This window comes from Sturnira hondurensis, unplaced genomic scaffold (genome assembly GCF_014824575.4).
Source record: "Sturnira hondurensis isolate 20B ecotype Veracruz unplaced genomic scaffold, ASM1482457v3 Scaffold0017436, whole genome shotgun sequence".
In the NCBI taxonomy this organism is placed as follows: domain Eukaryota; kingdom Metazoa; phylum Chordata; class Mammalia; order Chiroptera; family Phyllostomidae; genus Sturnira; species Sturnira hondurensis.
The window spans coordinates 11,876,527-11,899,298 of record NW_028090067.1 but is presented as its reverse complement, the minus strand read 5'-3'; the positions used below and the strand labels follow the sequence as shown (position 1 = coordinate 11,899,298).

The following is a 22,772-nucleotide window of genomic DNA, read 5'->3' as shown; positions in this document are numbered from 1 at the left end:
TCAAAATCCATAAGGAAATTGACACGACAAAAACAGTATTTCAAAGAAGAAAAAACAGGAAGTCAAGGAGCATATGGAAAAAGAGGTTTAATCTCATTAGGAATGAAGAAAATGCAAATTAAGACCAGAAGGAGGTGCCACTTTACACCCATTAGATAATCTAGACAAAAATTTTAAAGTTTAATACTAAGTCCTAGGATAAAGATCATCAGCAACTTGCATACAATGCAATGAACAAATATTTGGGAAACTAGTTTGACATTCTCCAGTTAAGTTAAAGATTTAGGCAATCCTATCTGTAGAAACTTTTGTATATGGGCACTAGACAATATAAATAATAATGTTAATATTTGTAAAAAAGGAAAATACACACTAATTATTTACTTAAATAGGAATTCTGAAATTCAGAGAACTCTTGTAAGCCAAAGATTTTCTAAATTCCATACTATGTTCTTGAATGTTTATTACCCACGGGAGCTTTTTAACTCAGTGTGAAGCTATTCAAAGTAAATGAGTCTTTCCCTCTAGCCATCACTGAAGAAAGAATTTCCTAAGTGGAATATGGTATTACGCTTTTCCCTTAACTTCACTCGTGCCTTCCGCTTTTCTACTAAAATCCACTCTGCAGACAGGAAACCCAGGATGCCGGACTGGAATTTACCCTGTCAGGAGTGTTCTAAAAGGAAAACTTCCTCCTCTGGGCGCGTACTCCCTTCTTCCACTCAACCCAGCGGTTTCACGCATGGAAAGAAGGACTCTGGGAATAGAGGCAGGTGCAGAGGGGATGGAGGGAGGAAGCTGCCCATTTCGGCAACTTCCTGTGGAAACAAACTGGCAAAAGGAACTTGAATAAGCATTCTGAACAAAAGGCAAATGCCCTTAACACCAAAAAAGCTCAGCTCCAGTTTAATTAGTCCCTCACACTTAGACTTTTGTGTCTCAATTATGACCAGGGTTTTTTTTTTTAGATCCCAGCTGAATTGGCTGTAGCCCCCACTTCAAACACACAGGAATGCTGCTATGGAACAGGTAAGGAGTGCGAGCAAACTCATCAGAGCCGCTGCCTCATTAATACATTTCTCCACCCCTGAATTTTCACTTTCAGAGAAATGTTCTCTGGTTCACAGAGCAGTGAGACACTACAAGGCCAAGTCACACAATAAGCCACATGATGTAGGTCAAGAGTGAAATGATTAAAAGGGATGGAATGCTGGTGATAATATTCAATACCTTTCAGTGCACATACGAGGCCTTTCGGCCTGCTTAAGACAGGAACACTGAAGAGCACATTATATTTAAGGAAAAAATGCTGACAGCTCATCAATTGATTTTCAATGAAAATCCTAAAAAATTAATAAAGAAGTTAAGCTGCTGAAATACAGTTTCACCAATTAGCTTAATGTCAGAGAATTCTAATTAGGCGTCTTGAGATTGCTATTTAGTGTTTAAGCCTTCAGAGTGCCAAATTCTCCTTTTCACACAAACTGGTTGCAAAATTAAAGACATTAGGCAGCCTTAATTACATTATCAGAACAGCTGGGATTAGGCAATCTCTGAAGTCAAGACGGCATTCTTTTGTCACTGGGTGGAAATCCCTGGCTTTCCAGGGTGCTGGATTTTGGTGCCGTTCCCTATCTCGCCCTTACAAAGCAAGCTGCATTAGAAACAAAAAATTTGGAGACAAAGAATAGAGTAATACTCAGTAAATAATGAACACATTCCTGAAAAAGAAAAGGTAGGTGACGAGATTAAGCCTGAAATGGGTAGGTTTTGTTAACACCTCTACTGGCGGCTGGCCGGCCAGCCCTCAGGTGGCAGCGAGACTGAGGGAAGGCTCAGTGGACCGGCCTGGCCAGTGGATGCGGCTCTGTTATCTAAAGCCGAAGCACATTTATGCTCCCTCATCCCATGGGGTGTGAAATTAGCAGCTATTGTCTTTACACATTTTAGTCAACACAATGCCTTTTATGTCTTTACATTGTTTATAAAGCAATGTTTTCTTGCACATGGGAACCCTTGATTTAATTTCAATTTTTTAAGCAACAGGATAGTTCCTTCTCTACCCTCTCCTGACTCCATTCCTTATTCCTCTAAACAACCAACATTTTTGTTAATGAACTCTTTTAAGTGCACATTTTTTTCCAATTGAAAACTGTAAAAATTGGGATTGATGGTGGTGGGGATACCCATACTCCCCTGAATAGTGGTCAATCTGAAAGTGGCCAAAACTCACCTGCTAACATCAGCCATGAACCAAACAGAACATTACACAGAATGAGGGTAAACATCTCAACAAAATATATAGATAACATACTAATAACATATTTAAAGACTTAAGATAGAGTTTTCATAAAGAAATTCTTGAGAGATAGTTAAGTCATGTGTGAAATGTTTATATTTCAAATATATGAACGTATATTCCATTCAACTATCTCCTTCTCCTATTTAAAATTAATACCAAGTTAATTTTTATTAAAGAAAACAAGACTTCCGGCACAAATAATTAAATCACCTGTCCTGCCAACTCCAGCCGCTTGTTGCCATAATAGTCTCTGTCGTCCACCTTATTATCTCCTTGGGCCAGAATCACTCTCCGCACCATCACTGCAGTATAGATACATTTGGCTCGGAAATTGAACTCTTTAACCTGGAGTTCAGAAATTAGAGAAAGTTTTTGAGACAATGTATATTATAATTCAAGTTACCTCAAGAAAAGTACCAAATGCTGTAATATTTAAATCAGGAAATAACGAACTATGATTCCTGCTATTTGGAAACATTCAACTGGTCTATACACTTCCTGAGAGCTGAGATGAGGCCCTTCCATGCTGCACTCGGCACCTGCGGCAGCCTGTCTTCAAAGATGACCTATCGGCTCCTGCCTCTCCCTGTGTCACGTCAGTCCTTCACTAAGAGGTTGACTCCATCATCCCCTTGTGTGGGCCTGTAAACTACCGGTTTCCACACCCCCTTAGAGTGCTGAAGCACCGTGGGAGAAGTCCAGGACACCCCGCTGGGGAGAAAGGGGTCCTTGTAAAAGCACCGAGGAGCCAGAGATGCGAGGGGAGAAAATTTGTAGATGGCCAGCCTGGTGGAGCCCTCGAAGGACTCAGCTGCTATCTGTCTGCAACTTTATGAGACCCAGGATGTGAAACCTCCCTTCTCCCACTATTGAGCCCAGTCAAACCCCCACAGAATCATGAGAGAGAACAACAGTCATCTTGAGCCATTAAGTTTTGGAAATGTTTGTTATGCAACAATACATCACAGGAATTGTACCAAACATTGTCTGGCACTCAAATATGTACTTGGTGAATGAAGAGACTGATGAGTGAATCCACTGCAAATGTTCTAGTCAATCTTCTCTAATACAAGCCTGGAAATCCACATGAATGACTCTGGCTCAATCAGTAAGTTAAATTAGAAATGGTTACATAATTGCACTGGTTTGTATAGGAAGACAAAAACCTCAGGAAACTAGGTAAGTCCTTTTCCTACATCCAAAATGATGAGCATGGTCTGACAGTATGGCATTATCTTCTGCCAATTCTGAGGAATATTTTATATACTTTTCTATAGAAGATTCATATTATAAAATTTCCATTTTACTTTCCTTAACTCTTGAGTAAAATTTCAATGAGAGCCTATTGAGTTTATCACTATGATGGATTAATTCAGGGAATCTTGATTTAAAAGAACATTAGCAACATTAGTCTCCTTCATATATGTCATGGATTTTAATTAAAGAATTACATTAAATAATATAGGATGTGAGCAATTCTGTATATATCTCAAAAACTTCATTCTCTTCCAAAGAAAGTTTCATTTCTTCTCTAAGTCAGTTTATTCTACTCTTATTATAGAGAACTTTGGAATATCTCAAAAGAAATGTGTTAAACTTCGGAATGTGGTTAAACATGAAAGGTAGCCCTAGAAGCGAGGCTGTCCTCTCGTGCTCACAAAACAACGGCATCAGTAAGCAAGGCTGGACTAACCCTAGTTCTCTAAAGAAAAATCTCTCTTGTCCATCTTCAGACAAACAAAAACCCTACAACCACAACACTGAGCAGAAAAGCCCAGTGTCTGGGCGGCTATAAGTAACTTATAATCTCAATTAATATCCAAAGGTGTTTGGTCCTCCATTCAGCTCTAACTTACTTTTTTTAATGTTAATCTGGCAAGTTAATTTGACAATGTAACTTGTCTTAGTTGTATTTACCTTTCTCATTAATGAAAAAAATGAAGCGAACTTTCATTAACAAAATTTTCAACTTTTTAAAATTTCTTTTTATTTTTAAAATTTATTTATTTTTATTTTTAAGATTTTGTTATTGTTATTTTATTGCAGTTGTCCCAATTTTCCCCCTTTTCCCTCCTCCGCCCAGCCCACCCCCCACCCCCACAGTCAATCCCCACACTGTTGTCCATGCCCATGGGTCATTCATACATGTTCTCTGACTAACTAGTCCCTTCCCCCTCACAAGTCCATTTCATATTTTCATTTTGCAGGAATACTGGCAGACGCCTCACAGAACTTTATAAAAGTACTTGAACCAGAACTCATCTCAACTCCCCTCCTCTTTTTTTCATCTTTTTTAAATAAAGGGTTTTTTAAAAGATTTTATTTACTTATCTTTAGAGGGGAAGGGAAGGAGAGAAGGAGAGAAATATCAATGTATGGTTGCCTCTTGTGCGTCCCCTGCTGGGAACTGGCCTGCAACCCAGACATGTTCCCTGACTGGGAATTGAACCACGATCCTGTGGTTCGCAGGCCCGCACTCAATACACTGAGCTACACCAGCCAGGGCTCCCCTCCTCTTTCAACTACTACAGAAGTAAACCCTAGGTCTAAACTGAAAAAATCAGTTAACACTTAGCCCATCTTTCCTACTGACAGAGAGGACTGAAACCCTGTAATCTAGTGGCTGACACCACTTTTTGGTAGAGTGCTGGTAACAGTTCAGACATCCCTCCGTGGGATAGTGACCTGCGCAGACTATCTAAAGGGAGGGAAAGAAGACCCACCAAAGAGCTCGGGACAGGACACAGAACCATTGCCAGCAAAACCCTGTGGAGTCCTTCCAGTATTACACTGGAGAACAGAGAGATCTGGGGCGTCTCGGAGAAACCGTGAGAGCGGCAGTCTCCAAACTTCAGCATGGATCAGAACCACTGGAGGGCTTCTTAAACAGATTGCTGGGCCCCATTCCCAGGACACCTGATTCGGCAGGTCTCAGACAGAGTGCAGGAGCTTCTGACAAGTTCCCAGGTAATGCTGATACTACAAGTCTGAAAAACGTATTTTAAGAAGCAACACCTCTGGGGAACTGAGAGGTCAGGGTTCCAAGCTAAAGCGCCTGCAGGCCCCCTCAAGTACAAGTGCTGGAGGAGGCCAAGTACCCTGCCCATCTTTCCGCTCTATGTAGAAACACTGAAACCACTGCTCACCAGTCTAGGTCACTCTACCACCATGATGACTGTCATATCTTAACACTTGAAGTATTTAATATTTTTATTCCCCTTTTAAACGTAGTTTTAAGTATGTTTCATCCCATATAATACCGTAAGATTCCAAATACCACAAAAATAAATTTGATGTGCTAATTGTATTTCTTCTCATAAGGACAGAATTATTCAAATAAAGGTATCCCTGTGTCACCTACAATCACCTCTAATGCTACTCTTAGGTGCTTGCTGTACTAAACCACTCTGGAAAATGAAGATCTTTCTCTGGTTTATCTGTTTTGACTATAACGAACTACGACTTAATGAACTATGTATCACAAAACTTTAAGCCCAATGCAGTCACATTAAAGTAGCAATGTTTAGGTTCATCAATTGAAATCAATAAATGTCAGGATAGCCAGCATTCTATGAATGAAGGCTCTTTAATTAACCAATAGCTCTCCTCAGTTACTGCACACAGGTAAATGAGGCACCGGATAGAAACTCTACAGCCAGGAAACTATGATTTATATCACTGCATCATCACAACGACCATGTGAGCAAGTGGTGTTGGTTTCATTGTACAGATGAGAAAACTGAAGCTCAGAAAAGATAAGGTTTGCTCAAAGTAAATCAGCCTGGAAGTAAGAAACCAGGATTTGAACCCTCGAATCTCTAGGGCCAAAGCCTTTCTTGTTTCCATTTCTCATTTTTGGTATTTCGAGTTTTAAACAGTTTTTCCAATTATCCAACTTTAAAATTCAGGTCAGACCAAGTTTTAGAATTAAGATTTCTCATTATTTAAATTAGATCAAGGACACACAAAAATAAATGGCAGCCAAATGGCAGAATCAGAGGCCTGTATTGTTTGGCTAACAGGGTGTTGCAAAATAAGAAGATCAGATCTGAATGCATTTAAGTGGTCAGTGTCCACTCCCACAGACCACTCAAGTTTCCATTATTTGTAATCAGCCCCTGAAGGCAGAGTTTGCAACCCCTGAATTAGATCATTTATGAAGAGTATACATGGTAGCGCACAATAAATCAGACTACCTGGTTAACAAGACAGTCTAACAAATAATTCTATAACTTAAAAAGTACAGCATACAAAGTAAGTAAGAGTGGAGAAGTCCTGTCCAGGTGGCTAAGTTGCTTGGAGCTTCGACCCACACACCAAAAGATTGTGGGTTTGATTCCCAGTCAGGGCTTGTACAGGGGCAGCTGATCAATGTTTCTTTCTTACATCAAAGTTTCTTTCTCTCACTCCCTTCCTCTCTCTCTCTAAAATCAATAAACATATCCTTGGGAGAGGATTTAAAAAAAAAAGAAAGAGTGGGGGAAGGATCACTCTTGCTGACATGCCAACATGACCAATCTCTGTTTAATGATGTTAATAAAAAGTAAATATTAAGGTCAAAGGTCAGAAGGTGGCTTCTAGTTCTCTTTCTGACCATTAACCCGCTGAGTGACAAGGCTAATCAACCTAGCTGGCCTGAACCTGAGCATCCCCACTGCAAGTGAAGGAGACTAGACAATGTGAACTCCACAACTCAAGGTCTAGGAGACAAACCTGTCCAGTATACTGAAAAGCATCTATTGTAGAAACGCAATAATGAGAATGTATTTGATGCTGCAGAACTGTATACTTAAAACGGTAAATTCTATGTTATGTATACTTTATCACAATGAATAACATATCTATATGGGCAAGCCATTGTAAACTTGTTCTAAGTTATTTTAAAACATCTAGGACAAGCGGATCTAAAGGCAGAAACTTCCAGCTATAAAATAAACGGGATAACAGGGTACAAGGCACAGCATGGCAACTGCAGTATGTAATACTGTCCCGCGCATCTGAAAGTTCTCATCAAAAGAAAAAAATCTACAACTACATATGGTGACAGATGTTAACTCGACTTACTGTGAGTGTCATTTTGCAATACATACAAAAATCGAATCATTATGTTGTATACCTGGAACTAATAAAATGCTGTACGTCAATTATGCCTCAATAAAACCCCAAACATCTAAGATACCATCTCTGTACTTTGAAACCATGTAGTACAGCATTAACAGATACATGAAGGTAAAAACAAAAAAACAAAAAAAACCCCCATATGCATTAAAAGAAGAACCAGGAGAGAATAAACATGGTGATGACGGTTCCAATACAGCAAACAATTTCCCAGTACAAATAAACTGTTGACAATGGCAGATTAGGTCAGTGCAGCAATCTAGTCCTCTTTGGGGTTCTCTCTTTCCTTAAGGAACTAGACTTTTAAGCACACACTGGCATCCAAAGTTTTTTAACAGACACGCACAGGCCCCACATCATTCACAATTGCAAAGGAACTCACTGGTACATGGGTCAGGATGGTAGACGCCAGGAGCTCTCTTGCTTCTTCTATTTTGGTTTTCTTTGGTCCACCTCCCCACATCCTTTGCCTTCTTACTTTGTTCCCTATATATTTCAATGCCTATAAAAAACAGAATGTAGTAAAATAATGTTTAACGACATCACCAGAGACAATTTAGTAAGCATCTACCCATACATAACAGGATAAGCAAAAAAGACAGGGACCCCAGTTATAGAGAAAGCGGCACTGGGCCTAGTCAAAAGTCAGCATTTGTCATGAATCGACGACAAAACAGCATTACACATTATCTAATACACTGGTTCCTTTTTTACTTTATTATTTGTTTCCTTACTGTAAAGTTGATATATAAACATTCTAGAAAATTTAAAAAATACAGATAAGTGAAAAAAAATATATATATATATAAAATAGTCAAAAATCTTCCACCTAGAGGAAACCACAGTTAATATTTTTGGATAGTGCTTTTTTCACCTCAAAAAGTTACCATACCATGTAAGACCTCTAACCGAAGCATTGCTGAGAAAAAACAAAACCAAAATAAATCGACGGCTCTGCCATTTTCACTGACTGGCACATCTAATAGTGTTTGAATGGATTACTGTTAAAATTCTCTCCAAAATGACCAATAGATGCATCATAGTTGCTAATTATACTCCTGGCAGGCCTTTATAAAAACAAAAATTAACTGATTCCATAATTTACATGAAAATGCAGAAGACCTGGAATAGCTGAAACAATGTTGAAAAAGGAAAGTTGGAGGGTTCACATGACCCGACTTCACTATAAAGCAATGGTCACGGGCAGTGTGATGCTTGGGTAAGGACAGACAAACAGATCAATGAGAGAGAATAACGAGTCCAGAAATACACGCAGGCTTTTGTGGTCAATTCGTTTTTGATAAAAATGGCAAAGCATTTCAATGGGCAAAGGGAAGTCTTTCCAACAAATGGCACAAAATAACCAAAAACCCCAAAGCAAAAAAACCTGACCCCTACCTCACACCAAATAGAAACATTAGTTTAAGATGAATTTTAGATAAATACAAAAAAGAAAAGTATAAAGCTTCTAAAATAACATAGGCGACTATGTTCTTGCCCTGGAAGTAGGCAATGATTTCTTTAAACAGGACACAGAAATCAGTAAGCCAAAAGACAAGTGAATAAACAAAAAAACCTCTTGATAATTAGGTTTCACCAAAATTAAAGACTACTCATCAAAAGACACATGAGGAACAGGGAAGCAATTGACTGGGAGGAAACACCTGCAACAGATATATCTGACGAGGGACTTATACTTAAAGGACTCAAATTCAATAATAAAAGGACAACTCAATAAGGCAAATGAGTAAAAGATGTGGACAGACACTTCACACAGGAAATAAGGAAGCACACTGAAAAAGTGTTCAACCTCATTAGTCATCTGGGAAATACATATTCGAACCACAATGAGATAACAACACACACCCACTAAAATGCCTAAAATTAAAAAGACCAATACTACCAAATGATGGTGAAGATGTGAAGAAATCAGAACCCTCATACACTGCCAGTGGGACTGCAAAATGGTACAATCACTTTGGAAACAGATTTGGCAGTTCTGATTTTATAAAAGTTATATACACAACCTCTCTGATCCAGCAGTTCTGCTCCTAGATATTTATCCAAGAGGAATACTAACCTGTCCAGGCAAAGATTTGTACAGGAATGCTTATAGCAGCGTTACTCAAAATAGCCAAAGAGTGAAACAAACCCAATGTCCATCGGCAGGAAAAGACAAACTGCAGTATATTCACACAATGGAGTACTGCTCAGCAATAAAAAGAAACAAACTACATGGATAACTGACATAAAAAGGAACAACCTGGATGAATCTCAGAGAGCATGCTCAACCAAAAGAAGCTTGGCATTAAAAGTCTATACTGCATAGTTCCATATATGCAAAGCTCTAGAGCAGGCAAAACTAACTCATGGTGAAAAAATCAAAACAGTGGAGGAAGAAATCAGAGGACAAAGGCAAAAAATGCCTAGGAAGGGGTTCAGAGAAGGGGAAAGGGAGGGAGAGTGAGAGGGAGAGAAACATCCATGTGTGGCTGCCTCTCAAACACCCCCCACTGGGACCTGGCTAGCAACCCAGGCGTGTGCCCTGACTGGGAATCGAACCAGCAACCCTCTGGTTCGTAGGCCAGCACTCAGTCCAGAGCCACACGGTCCAGGGCAACAATATTTTATGTCTTATAAAAATTCTATGACTAGTATTTGTATACTTCAGTATATATTAGTTTTAGCTAAAAAAAGGAAATACTAAAAACTAACCGAGTGACGAGTGTTAAGTGACGAGTTAGAGGGAACAGGAGTGGCTACGGTCTAACTGCTTGCTGCAGCCAGGCCACAGGTGAACCAGGGCTCGTAATACCACGCGGCAGACTTTGAATTGTTAAAGCTTTTAATAGAAAGTTTTTAAAGAGGAGGATCATGTGGTTCTTACTACTTTGTAACAACAATGAACCCTTTTTTTAAAAAAATTGGCTTTCGGTTAGTCAGAAAGCTGGAAGAAAGGCCTGAGAACCCTGACTCTTTAAAGTCCCGTCCCCAATTACCTGCCTGGGGCATTTCTTTTCCACGTTTCAAAAACCAGATGAGGTATCACTTCCTCTTTGTAGACTTTCCTAACCCCACTCCTTTTTCTCTGCTCTTTTAATTCCTTATGTATAAAAAACTGAATACTGCCTGGCTGGTGTAGCTCAGTGGACTGAGTGCAGGCCTGCGAACCACATGATCATGGTTCAATTCCCAGTCAGGGCACATGTCTGGGTTGCAGGCCAATTGCCAGCAGGGGACGCACAAGAGGCAAGCATACATTGATATTTCGCTCCCTCTCTCCTTTCCTTTCCCTCTAAAGATAAACAAATAAAATCTTTTTTAAAAAAGACTTATCTTCCAGTAAAAAAACAAAAAACTGAATACTTCCACCAGCATTCAGGTAATGCTATGTTTTAACTGGTTATTTATGTGTATGTCTCTCCTATTAAATGTTACATCATCTTTTTCTCTGATTCCTAATGACAAGTGTAGTGTCTGAACATCACACCTCGGACCATCCCTGTAAAGGCCACTGGAGCATAAGGTAACTAAGGACCCTGAAAGTGCTCACTGCAGTAACCTGGCAGTAAGTAGGCGCTAAGTACAGTAACTGATTAAAACAGGTCAGCAGTTGGGGGGACCCAGGGACAGATAGACAGTTTGGTTTTCCCTTAGCTGAGCTGTCTTCATTAAATTTTGGTCTTCCAGTTCCTAGGGGGAAAAGCTAAAGATTCTTCACTTCTTTGAGGAAGAAACAAAAGAACACAGGAGCGCCTGGTATTCCTTCTAATGTGAGCAGGAAGTCACCTTATCACTAGGACATCCAACAATGCTGTTGGGGTTCCCTAGTGTGAGGGTAAGAGCCCAGTCTGTCCGTAAACAGGCCGAGATGACACCCCACTGCGTCCCCTCCTCCCAAAGGGGAATGTACACTAGATCCCACGGCAAGGATGGTGTAAAACGTACATAACAAATAGGGACGAGAAAGGCTCTGTGAGCAGAGAAAAAGGAGACCAAAAGGGAGGCCTTAAAAACAAAACACTGGTTCCAAGCAGTCACTGAAATGCCACAGTGTTAAAATTCTATTATACAAGGAGCTAGTATAAAGGACACATGGACAATAACTAAGGTGGGGCGTGGAATGGGAGGAAGGTGGGGAGCACTGGGGGGGTGGGCAGGGCTAGGAATATAAGACAGAAAACTGTACTTGAACAATAATTAAATTAAAAAAATTCTATTATACAAGACAAAGTGTACTTGCTACATTTTCATTTAGAATAACATAAGATATTCATGTTGTCCTGACTCATAATTTACGTTCAATTTAACCATTCTGGATGACTTGTGTCTCTGCCACCTTTTATTAGTGGCGAGTAATTAACCTACACCCTAATCCAGCATACAGAGCACAAGCCACCTCAAACCTGTACTTCTCGTTTGCTTTCCTCTGTCAGGAACGTTTGTCTTTCCTGGTGACTGTGCATTACGCTAATCCTCTCACTGAACTTCTCTGATTCAGTTAGCTAGACTGTTCTGTCACAACCTACTTAAGAGAAATAAGTGCATGGCTTTCCAGCCCAGTGCTTTATGATGCAGAATCTTATGACCAACAAGGATGATGTGTGTAATAAAACGAATAATGGATTTCACTGCATCCACTGTGATGTCATTAAGGCAAATTGAGTATATCCCTCAAACTGAGCCAATTCCTGGGTATTTCTTAACACTTTTCTCTTCATGTTCTAGGAATACTTGGACAACACAATTTCAGTTTGTAACAAGATTCATGCTTACCAAATATTTCACATTCAATGAAGACCAAAAATAGAATCTCCCAAATCCCACCAACTTTTCCTGATGCTATCTATCGAATAACTACAGTCAACTATCAATTAACTGCAGAAAAAGAGCAAGTCAGTGAGGAGAATAATCCCCACTGATTTGTGCTTTCAAATTATGTATACTTACACATGACAATAACCTTCCTAAATGTTTACTAAGTCTTTGAAAATATCAAGGTGGATTTAATTTTTTACAGAACACACACTAATAGATAGAAGTGGGAAAATGCTCTACGAGCATCCTAGGTGACAAGGAAAAAAGCAGCCTGGAATTTATACCTTGTTGTAAGTCACCCACAGAATAGACAACATACTTGGGGATCGATAAACACTCTATGCGCTTCGACAGTAGGAATCCCCCTTCCCAGGACGGCTCTTAGGGATGTCATCACTGGCTTCTTTCCACTTAGCAAAGCACTTTATAAATGTGGGTTAACAATCCTAAGTATGGCTCTTTTTCACACACATCCCTACTTTCATCTTCGTGTCTCATGTAAAATCCCCAGGTGAGAACCAGGAGTGCCTCAGGTCAATGAAGGTCACTCCTGGACTGGTAAAGGGGTCTCTGATCTTGGGCCTCTCTTGCTGGTAACACTGGGAATCCAGGAAAAGTGACAGGGATCACATACAACTAGACATGAAAAGCAACTAGAAATAGAGAGTCAAAATGGATATTAAAGAGAAATGCAAAAAATAAAGCCTTCTAGACTAGAGTTGCTGTAGCTTAAAATATATATAACTCAGACGAGTATGGAAAAAAGAGGATACTTCCTATCAAATCAGAATGAAAGCCTCTTGGCCACGTATCCCCCCCCCCCCCCTGAACTGGACACCATAGGATGATGATCTGTCTAGGCACACTCCTTCCTCCAGTCCCTACAAAATGAGTCACGGAAGTTTCTCTATCCCTTCTTTCATCTCCCCCACACCCCCAAAAGTCATTGCATCCCATGCTTTATCAATGAGCAGCACTAAATCTCCAATTCCCTTTCATAACGAAGAACAACATGAAAAGACACACCTGCATCTGTGTGAAAATCTGAGCTTTCTGGCACTCTTCCAAACTGGGCCCAAAAGCAGCCATCACGTGCTCCTCCGTTCCAATCATCTGTACGATTTCCTGGTCACTCTCAACACCCATGGCCTAGGATGGAGAGAAAAGATAGAGTGTTGGCTTTGTGTTAACTCACTGACATTTGCTTATGCTAATTTGGCATTGTTTGTGGGTATTACTTCTAAGCAAAAGCTAGCTCTTTCCTCAGAAATGGTGCCATCTGGCATTGGCAGCCATAGCCCAAGCTGCAGAAGAACCTGAAACAGAAATTCTGATTAGGAAGAGGAAAACAAACATTCTCGAGCACTCTTGGCATGTGTGCTATCTTCTAAAATGTATAAATGTCCTGTGAGTTTCACCACGAAAAAAGGAAGCAGGGAGGTAGAGTGGATGCACTGGTCATAATACAAAGGCACACTGAGAAACACACGCCAACACAGCCAAAGAGCAAATCAGAAAATGTGCAGTGCTGAAAAGAAATAGCTTTGTCAAAAGAATGATTTTTCTGAAAATTGTCAAGTCACTTGCATTCAGGATAAAAGAATTTTTCCTAAGGGATGTTTTACCTCTCTTCCAGAGACAGCACACTATGCTTTATGCAGGTTTTAAAAGAGATCTTTTCAAGACTAAGAACACACTTAACAGGTTTAAGAAACCCACTTATCTTAAGTGTTTCAAGGTGGCAGCCAGCAATGCAGGTCTTTGTAGACCCACACGGTGTGAAGGCTAACTGCTTTGCACATTTGCCTGGAACTCTGCCACAGCAAGAAACAGAGCAAACTGCACTAACCCTCTCTTGGCAGAGAAATCAACTGCTTCTTAGAAGTTAGGGAAAAAGTGATGTTTCCATTAAAATTTTTACTTTACCTATGCAGAGAAAACAGAGCCAAAGGTAATGTCTCGTTGGGCTTTGATGCTCTGGTTCTCAGCTCTCCCTCCACACACGAGGGAAAGGTTATGCTGAATCCCGAGTTCCAATGCAGACTGTCAAGAACAGCACCCTGAGCACCAATGCGAAGGGCACCTCTCGGAGGTGTCTGTCCCAACACAGTGTCAACAACAGACCACACGACCACAACTGTCATGTCACCTCTCCGACCGCAGTTTTCTCATTTCTACAACACGAGGGTCTCTTCCAGCTCAAAATCCTACAATTCTACAATTGAGTTTCAGTCTGCATTCTGAAATGTAACATGGGTACTTCAGGATCAGATGTAGACTTATTTAAAGTTTTGAAGGTTTTGTCGCAAGGAGCTAAATATATACTGTGTCCCTTTCAGGCCAACTGTGGTGATTTAAAAAATGTTCACCAATTCTTTGACACTCCCTCCAAAAGGTGAGGACTAATTTTCCTTTCCCTGAGTATACGCTAACCTTAAAGGCTTACCTCTATAGAAAAAAAAAAGTGTAAGCAACAGTGTATGACTTTGGAGCCTTGGTCATGAAGGCACCGCAGCTTCTTGCTTCCTGTTTCTCAGAGTGCTCCTCTGGGGGAAGCCAGCAGCCATGCCATGAAGACACTCAAGCAGTCTATGGAGAGACCCATGGTGAGGACAATTGCCATGTGGCTGAGCCATGATGGAAGTGGACCCTCCAGCTCCAACCCAGCCTTCAGATGACTGTGGCCTTGGCTGACATCTTGACTCATGAATGACCCTGAGCCAGAACCACTTGGCCAAGCAACTCCCAAATCCCTGACAGCAGAAGCTGTGTTCTACTTTGTGATAACAGCACAGATCACTGATAGACCAAGTTCTGGGATTAAATCCACTGTTTAAACTTAAAAACATTTTGAAGTGTATAACTTGTTGAAAAATTTTTTCATTTTGTGAACAAATAAAGAAGTTCTCAGGATACAAATCTCTTTTTTGTGCCCTAATTTTTGCATATTTTTACCTCTAATTTGAAATGATGCATTTATTTAAATGGATGCTGAACATAAACTCCATTATTTAAAAATTACACACATTCATTAAAACACTTAACCTTTCATGGATTAAAGGAGAGCGATCCTAAAAATGATCGGTCCTAATTTTTACTTATTTTTATTTTCCATTCATTGCAGTTATTATGCACTAGGAAGCTTAACTAAAAAACCAACAGCATGATAAAGATATGCCAATTCTGCTCAAAGTAGACCAGGTTTCAAACTATGTATTTTTAAAAATGTATACAGTCAGTGTATAATTCTTTATAAAAGAGGGTTCATCTGGGGGCTCTTTTGGGGGCTCTCTTCCTCCAAGGAGCTGGTGCACCGGCTATAAACTGGGCAGAGGGAAGGTTCTGCAGACACCACCTCTCTGCAGTCCCTGGGAGCCACACCACGTGGTGCTTCATGGCACCAAAGGGGAGATGCTAGTGGCCCCCTTTAGGGCCAAGTTTGGTAAGTAACCCTCTGCCTCCCTGTCTCCCCCCTCATGTTCCTTTTCTCCCCTTCTTTTCCTTTCTGTTTGTACATTAGAACAAGTTAAGATTTGAAATATGTTGCTGCAAATAGTATGCTACTCTCAAAGTTACCTGGAGTTCAAACTCTGAAACTTGAACAGAAAAAGTCCAATCTGTACTAGAAAGAATGGCTTTCCTTTAATACCTCCCAAGTCAGAGTGAAGGCAGTTTTCCATGTCCTGTTCAGTACAAGGTGCAGGACTGTGGTGGGACTGCCATGTCCAGCCAGACTGAAGGTAAAGAACCCCTTACTATTTTCTTCCTTCCTGTGTCTCTGAGAAGTGCCTGCTTAACCCACAGGTGTTAATGAGTGGTGGCCCCTGGAGTCGTTCAGTGTCAGGAATCTATTGCCTTTGTTCAAATATTAAACAAAAACCTAGTCTCACTTTCCTTTCCTTGTTTCTACTTAGTATTCTTTTTTTAAAGATTTTATTTATTTATTTTTCGAGAGAAGAGAAGGGAGAGAGAGGGGGAGAGAAACATTGGTGTGTGGTTGCCTCTCATGCATCCCCCACTGGGGACCTGACCCTCAACCCAGGCCTGTGCCCTGACTGGGAATCGAACCGCGATCCTGTGGTTCGCAGGCCTGAGCTCAATCCACTGAGCTACACCAGCCAGGGCTCTACTTAATATTCTTGACTAGAATGAAAATCAACATATACACCTCTGGACATTAATAATATTGATCAGTGATATTCTTTGCCAGTGAAGAAAATTTTCCTTATAAATTTAAATAATGAAGAAATAGCAATCAGATCCCTCAACCTACTGTCTTGGTCAGATTGAAGGTGATTTTGCAAAAGAAAACACACATCAAGCGTTCTGGTGGCGACCCAGAAATTGGAGGGCGCTTCTAAGAAAGTTCTCAACAATGAAACATTCCTAAGTGAGGATGAGAGTTAGTGACCGGGCACCAGTGGAGCTTACACACCAGTCCGGACCCATAATGCATTATTATTTGGTCCTTCCTGCTTCTCCTACATCCTACTCCTCAATTCTCCTCATTCGTACACTCCTGCTTTCACTGCTCCGGGCAGCACGCATTTGTTTCCGATAGATCTTTATTTCTACCTGTTTATCTGACTTCTGAGTCTCATTAGAATGTGCACATAGAATTCCTTTCTAAAATATGATGGTTTTTAGGAAGCTTAGTTGCACAAAAAATGTCTTGCTAATTCTTCGAGATGTTTTATGGACCCAAAACTACAGATTTACATGCATTTCATTGCACCGGTAAATGACCCATTCACTGGGGGCCTACCTTTCACAGACAGGACACTACTTTTGAATGTCTTATAGGTATAAAATATACACAGATATTTAACTGTTTTAATTTTAAGCCAATAAAAAAACTATTTTATCCTTTGATCAAGCACACTGAGCTGCATCTGCTCTGATGGCGATGGCATTCACGTAGAACCACCTACATGTTCTCCTCGGCCTGCAAGCGGTAGTGATGAATATCAGAGAGGAACAGCTCCCTATGAAAAACTAAATAGAATATAAGTTACTTTGTACATGTTAATCTCTCAAAACAATGGGTTTCCAAGAAATCCAATATAAGAGAAACAGTACTAAGGCAACTAATTTGCTGCGGGATCTAAGCCCCTTTCTCTAAAACCTCTAGATATAAAACTCTGTGACCGATGCACATCAGTCCTCAGAGGAAAGCCCGAACACCGAAAGGGATCCGTACAGGACAGATATCAAGCGAACACGCAAAATGATGCAGCAGGAGACGGTCTCACTGAGACAGGAGCAGAATCCTGGAGCCACAATGGCAGCAGCTTTCTGGATTAGCCCCCTTTCTTGAGACACATTAATACCTAACACACCTAAACTAGCGACTACCTAGATTATTTTAGTAATTAACTTTGAGTTCAGTAATCTCCAAGTGAAAAAGATGTATACTTGATTGCCTGTTTTGGTCTTTAATAATATTGTAGTAAAAGTCCATCCTCATTTAACATACAGATTGCCACTTCAAGTTGCCCTGATGCCAAATCTAAGGAATAATTTTATAACTGCACAAAATTCTCAAGTGGCCTAATATGAATTTAAGGAGACTGCTTAGGCCTTCCAAATATTTCTAAGCTATGATGCAAAGACATGCCAAGCACATGGTAAATGACACCATATGTGCAGAAAAAATGATCAGTGACAAAGCTTTCCTCTAAAAGGAATAAACTCTTCCCGAGTCTGAAATACACTGAAATACAGGGTGATAACTCAGCCAGGTTAACATCCAAAGCGCGTCAGCTCCAAAGACCAAACTGACTTTATGACTATTTAAGCCTTCAGAAGTCAAAACTACAAATAAATGACATATTGCTATGGAAACCACAGCAAAATGCCCAAGCATCTCCCTGTACAGACATACTTTAGACATCTGAAAACTAGCTTTACATGGTGCTCTTTGTACTCTAGATATCTGAAATCAGTTCACCTTATTTAAATCAAAGAAAAATGCTATATAATAACCTTATGAAAACACAGCAGAGAAAATACATTTCAGCACAAGGTCACCCAGTCTGCCCACCAGCAAAAGGAAAGAAAATAAGGAGACACGTTCCTTGAAAAGTGTCATGAGGTCTTCTCCTTGGATATCCACTAAGTGTGACCAAAAGCGTGACTTTTAAAAGACAGAAAGAAAAATACTAATGAGCAGAAAAGAATGACATGCAGGATTATGGTGATATGTTGAAATATATTATGTCAAGTAGGGGAAAAGGATAACTTCTTAAAACACCTAATATTAAGATCTCCAATTTTTCTTTAAAGTAGATGGAAGTCAACTTATTATTACCAAAAGCAGTCCTAGCAGATAATAAAAGAACTCTGATGACCCTCTTTAACTGTGTGATTTTTTTCTTTTTTAAAAAATCCATTGATTGATTTCAGAGAGAAAGGAGGAGAAGGGGGGGGGAGAGGGGGAGAGAGAGAGAGAGAGAGATCAATTTGTTGTTCCACTTATTCACGCACTCATTGGTTGATTCTTGCAGGTGTCCAGACTGGGGATTGAACCCACAGCCTTGGCATTATCGGGAAGACGCTCTAACCAACTGAGGTACCCAGCCAGGGCAATTTTTTTTCTTTAAAGACCGAAAGTTTCAGTATGTTGGCTTCCAGGAAACAATGCAGAGCATCCCCCTGAAACTCAATCCTCTTTTCTGCAAAAACTCTCAGACTGCAGATGTCATCATAGCACAACCGCTGAATAGGCGTGAATGCAGAATGCGAAGTGGAGAAGATTCTCCGGGCAGAAGAACCTCTGCAGTGATTCCAGTCCGTAAAAAAGGCAGATCTAGGACTAAAGGCTTTATCCACCATATTCAGACTCAGCACGGACTCTGGGAACCCTGCTGTTTCTGCCCCTTTCAGCCAATTGTCGGTTACAATCAACAACCATCAAGTCCTAATGACTGTCAAAGCCTCTGTTAAGGCCACACAACAGAAAAAGAGAAATGATCTGACTTTTCTGGGATCCCAGTTTATTTTCTGGGCTTCCAACATGAAATGTGCTAGGAGAACTAAGGACAGAGAAAGAGCATCCTGTTTCCGGGCTTTCCGGGCAGTCTCGGTCTTCAGAAACCACACGATCGCACTCGCTCTTCACCACTGTCCTCTCAGATGAAATTCTCACTGGAGAGGTGAATTATCCAAGACTCAGGGAGGCTGAGAAACCTGCCCAAGGTCACATGGCCTGTAAGTGAAGAAGCTGGAACTCAACCTAGACCTGTCTGATCATAAGCAACCCGGTACCCTATGCACCTCCCAGACAGGTCAGGGGTGTCCAACCTTCTGGCGTCCCTGGGACAAACTGGAAGAAGAGCTGTGTTAGGTCACATAGTAAATACATTGTGACATGTTATCACAAAAAAAATCTCATAATTTTTTAAGTACATTTACAATTTTCTGTTGGGCCACATTCATAGCCATCCCAAGCCACATGGCCCACAGGTTGGGCACCTGTGGAATAGTGATTATCAAACATGTTTCCACCAAATTATTAAAATATCCCTATATAAGAAACCAAAAAAAAAGTGACAGACATCTGAACTGAATATTTAAACGAGAAAGTTTGAACTAAAATTTAAAAATATTTAAATCTTATATACTCATGATACACTATGTATAATATACATTATATACAGACTTGGATACATATCAGGAGAAAAATGTGGCAGTGTGTACCAATATTATTTTTTTCTTTTTTTAATGGTATTTCACTATTTTAGTTTTCACTTCCTTTTTTAAAAAAAGATTTTACTTATTTATTTTTAGAGAGAGGGGACAGGAAGAAGAAAGAGTGGGAGAGAAACATCAATGTGTGGTTGCCTCTCATGTGTCCCTACTGGGGACCTGGCCCACAACCCAGACATGTGCCCTGACTGGGCATCGAACCAGGGACCCTTTGCTTCACAGGCCTGTGCTCAGTCCACTGAGCTACACCAGCCAGGGCCCAAAATTATTTTAAAGGATGTAATTCCACTCCTAGAAATTAAGTCTCACAAATTAATCAGCAACATGCACAGACATGCATGTGTAAGGCCACCCAGGGTCATGCATAACAGTAAAAACCTGGGGGAAAAAATAACACCTAATGTCGCACCACAGGAGACTGGTTAAATACATCACACATGTGCAATTTCTCCATAATACCTAGTAAAGCTAATGTGTACATTCATATTTATAGACATGGGAAACTATTTACAATTCACTGTTAAGTGAAGAAAATAAAATTGATGTATATTCCACAAAAGCAAAGGAAAAAAGGTCAGAAAACTGTATTCACAAATAAAGTTGTATTTTTTGGTGGCTTTTTAAATTTTTACAACGCAAGGACTGTTTGTAATCAGAAAGAAGTTTGAAATCTCATAAAATGTACATTGTTAATTAATAGCCTGTGATAAAAAAGGATTTAAGTCAGCTATATATGTATACATTTATGGCAAAAATATTAAATTTAACAAGAGAGACTATCTTATCAAGCATCTGTCATCTAGCTAAAAAAAAGTAATTATGATTTTTTGTCATGCATGTGTCTAGTGATGCATCTCCCAAGTGAGTGATATACTATTACATGCATCGCAATTAATTTATAATTTCTAGTGTAAGTTAGGTAGTCCCATGCACCTATTCAGGCACCAAAAACTTTCCAAAAATTCCTTTCATGCATGGGAGCATACTGCCCTCTGCTGGAGATGTAATTTTACATAAATAAAATTTCCTTTACTGAACACCTTTACACACACAAGGCACTGCACTGGGTACTGTGGGATCCCAACAAGAAAAGCCAAAATTACTTCTGTACTTAAAATAGATATAAAACTTGAAGAAAAGTAATAAAGTATATTTATGAATTCTCCTTGGCCCCTGATACTACTACTACTGCTACTACATCGTCATCATCATCACCATCCTAGAAAGAAAATAGTGGTACAGTCTCATTCACAGAGCTCCAAACGCCCTGGCTGCTACGACTCAGTTGGTTGGGCTTCGTCCCATACCACAAACGGCTGCCAGTTCGGTTCCTGGCCATGGTGCATGCCTGGGTTATGTTCAAGAGGCAACTGATAGATATTTCTCACGTCAATGTTTCTCACCCTCTTTCTCCCTCCCTTCCCCTCTCTCTAAAAACAAATAAATCTTTTCTAAAAAAGATGGAGAATTCTAAAGCATGATGAGCTCTACTACAGATAAAAAAAATGTCTACAGCCCTGACTGGATGGATTGGTTGGTTGGAGCATTGTCCCATACACCAGGGGTTGCAGGTTTGATCCCCGGTCGGGGCTTGTATGGGGGGAAGTTGATTGATGCTTCTCTCTCTCTCTCTCTCTCTCTCCCTTTGTGTGTTTCTTTCACTGTCTCTCTCTCTCTCCCCTTCGCAGACAACTCCTATGGACAGCCCTCTGGCCCCCAACACCACCCTTACATGAGGCAGCCCATCTGCCCCCCGACCCCTTTGCTGGGCCACCTGGTTACAACTTTAACGGGGCAGTTCAACTCCTTCCTTACTCCTCAAGGCTCACAGCCGAATGTTTTCCCTTTTTAACCAACATAGTTAATTCCACCTCAGGGGATCTCTTTCTCTGCTTTCTCTCACTACGACCCACAGGATATTTCCGCTACCATGAACAACTGTTGAACAGAAATATCTAACTCTGAAGTGAAACTAAATAATGAGAAATGAGCATTTTCAACCTCTAAAATTATCTGAAGTACTCAGGATCCCTTCCGCATTTCCTCAGGTAGTCTGAGCTCTTTATCCCAATCGACTAGTCATGGAGATTCATTGNTGCCCCCTGACCCCTATGCTGGGCCACCTGGTTACAGCTTTAACGGGGCAGTTCAACTCCTTCCTTACTCCTCAAGGCTCACAGCCTAATGTTTTCCCTTTTTAACCAACATAGTTAATTCCACCTCAGGGGATCTCTTTCTCTGCTTTCTCTCACTACGACCCACAGGATATTTCCGCTACCATGAACAACTGTTGAACAGAAATATCTAACTCTGAAGTGAAACTAAATAATGAGAAATGAGCATTTTCAACCTCTAAAATTATCTGAAGTACTCAGGATCCCTTCCGCATTTCCTCAGGTAGTCTGAGCTCTTTATCCCAATCGACTAGTCATGGAGATTCATTGAATACCCATATGCAGTTGATCATCGTTCTCCACAGTAGCTGTTTTCTACAAAGTTGCCAAAAACACTGAATTAATGAATACTGAAGCATTGTTTCAGGGGAAATACTGCTAGGTTCTGTGAGCCTGATTATATTTTCTTCAAATGATTAATACAGAACCTTGTTTTACATGTTTGTATTTAAAGACACCTTATGTAATGTACATGTGATTCATTTACACTGAAGTCACAGTCAATAGTCACAGCCAACAGCAATATGTCTAACACACATTTCCTCCACAAGGCACACCATAGCCTTCTTGCACTTAGGAACTCTAGACAGCACTTTAGCACTATAATTGGGGGTCATTTTTAAAGAGCAAAACCACCAACAAAACATACAAAA

The 22,772-nt window shown here is 40.3% G+C and overlaps 1 protein-coding gene across 2 annotated transcripts in view; it reads right to left on the bottom strand.

Annotated features, from left to right (window-relative positions):
* POLR3B (RNA polymerase III subunit B) overlaps positions 1 to 22,772 on the bottom strand; it is a 108,316-nt gene that overhangs the window by 67,834 nt on the left and 17,710 nt on the right. Inside the window, exons 10-12 of one of the 2 annotated variants that reach the window (XM_037068093.1) lie at positions 13,265 to 13,387; positions 7,803 to 7,922; positions 2,513 to 2,647 (exon numbers count right to left, since the gene is read on the bottom strand). In XM_037068093.1, the coding sequence (XP_036923988.1) occupies positions 2,513 to 2,647; positions 7,803 to 7,922; positions 13,265 to 13,387 (378 nt within the window). The remainder of the gene's footprint in view (positions 1 to 2,512; positions 2,648 to 7,802; positions 7,923 to 13,264; positions 13,388 to 22,772) is intronic. The other variant, XM_037068094.1, reaches the window with a different exon arrangement.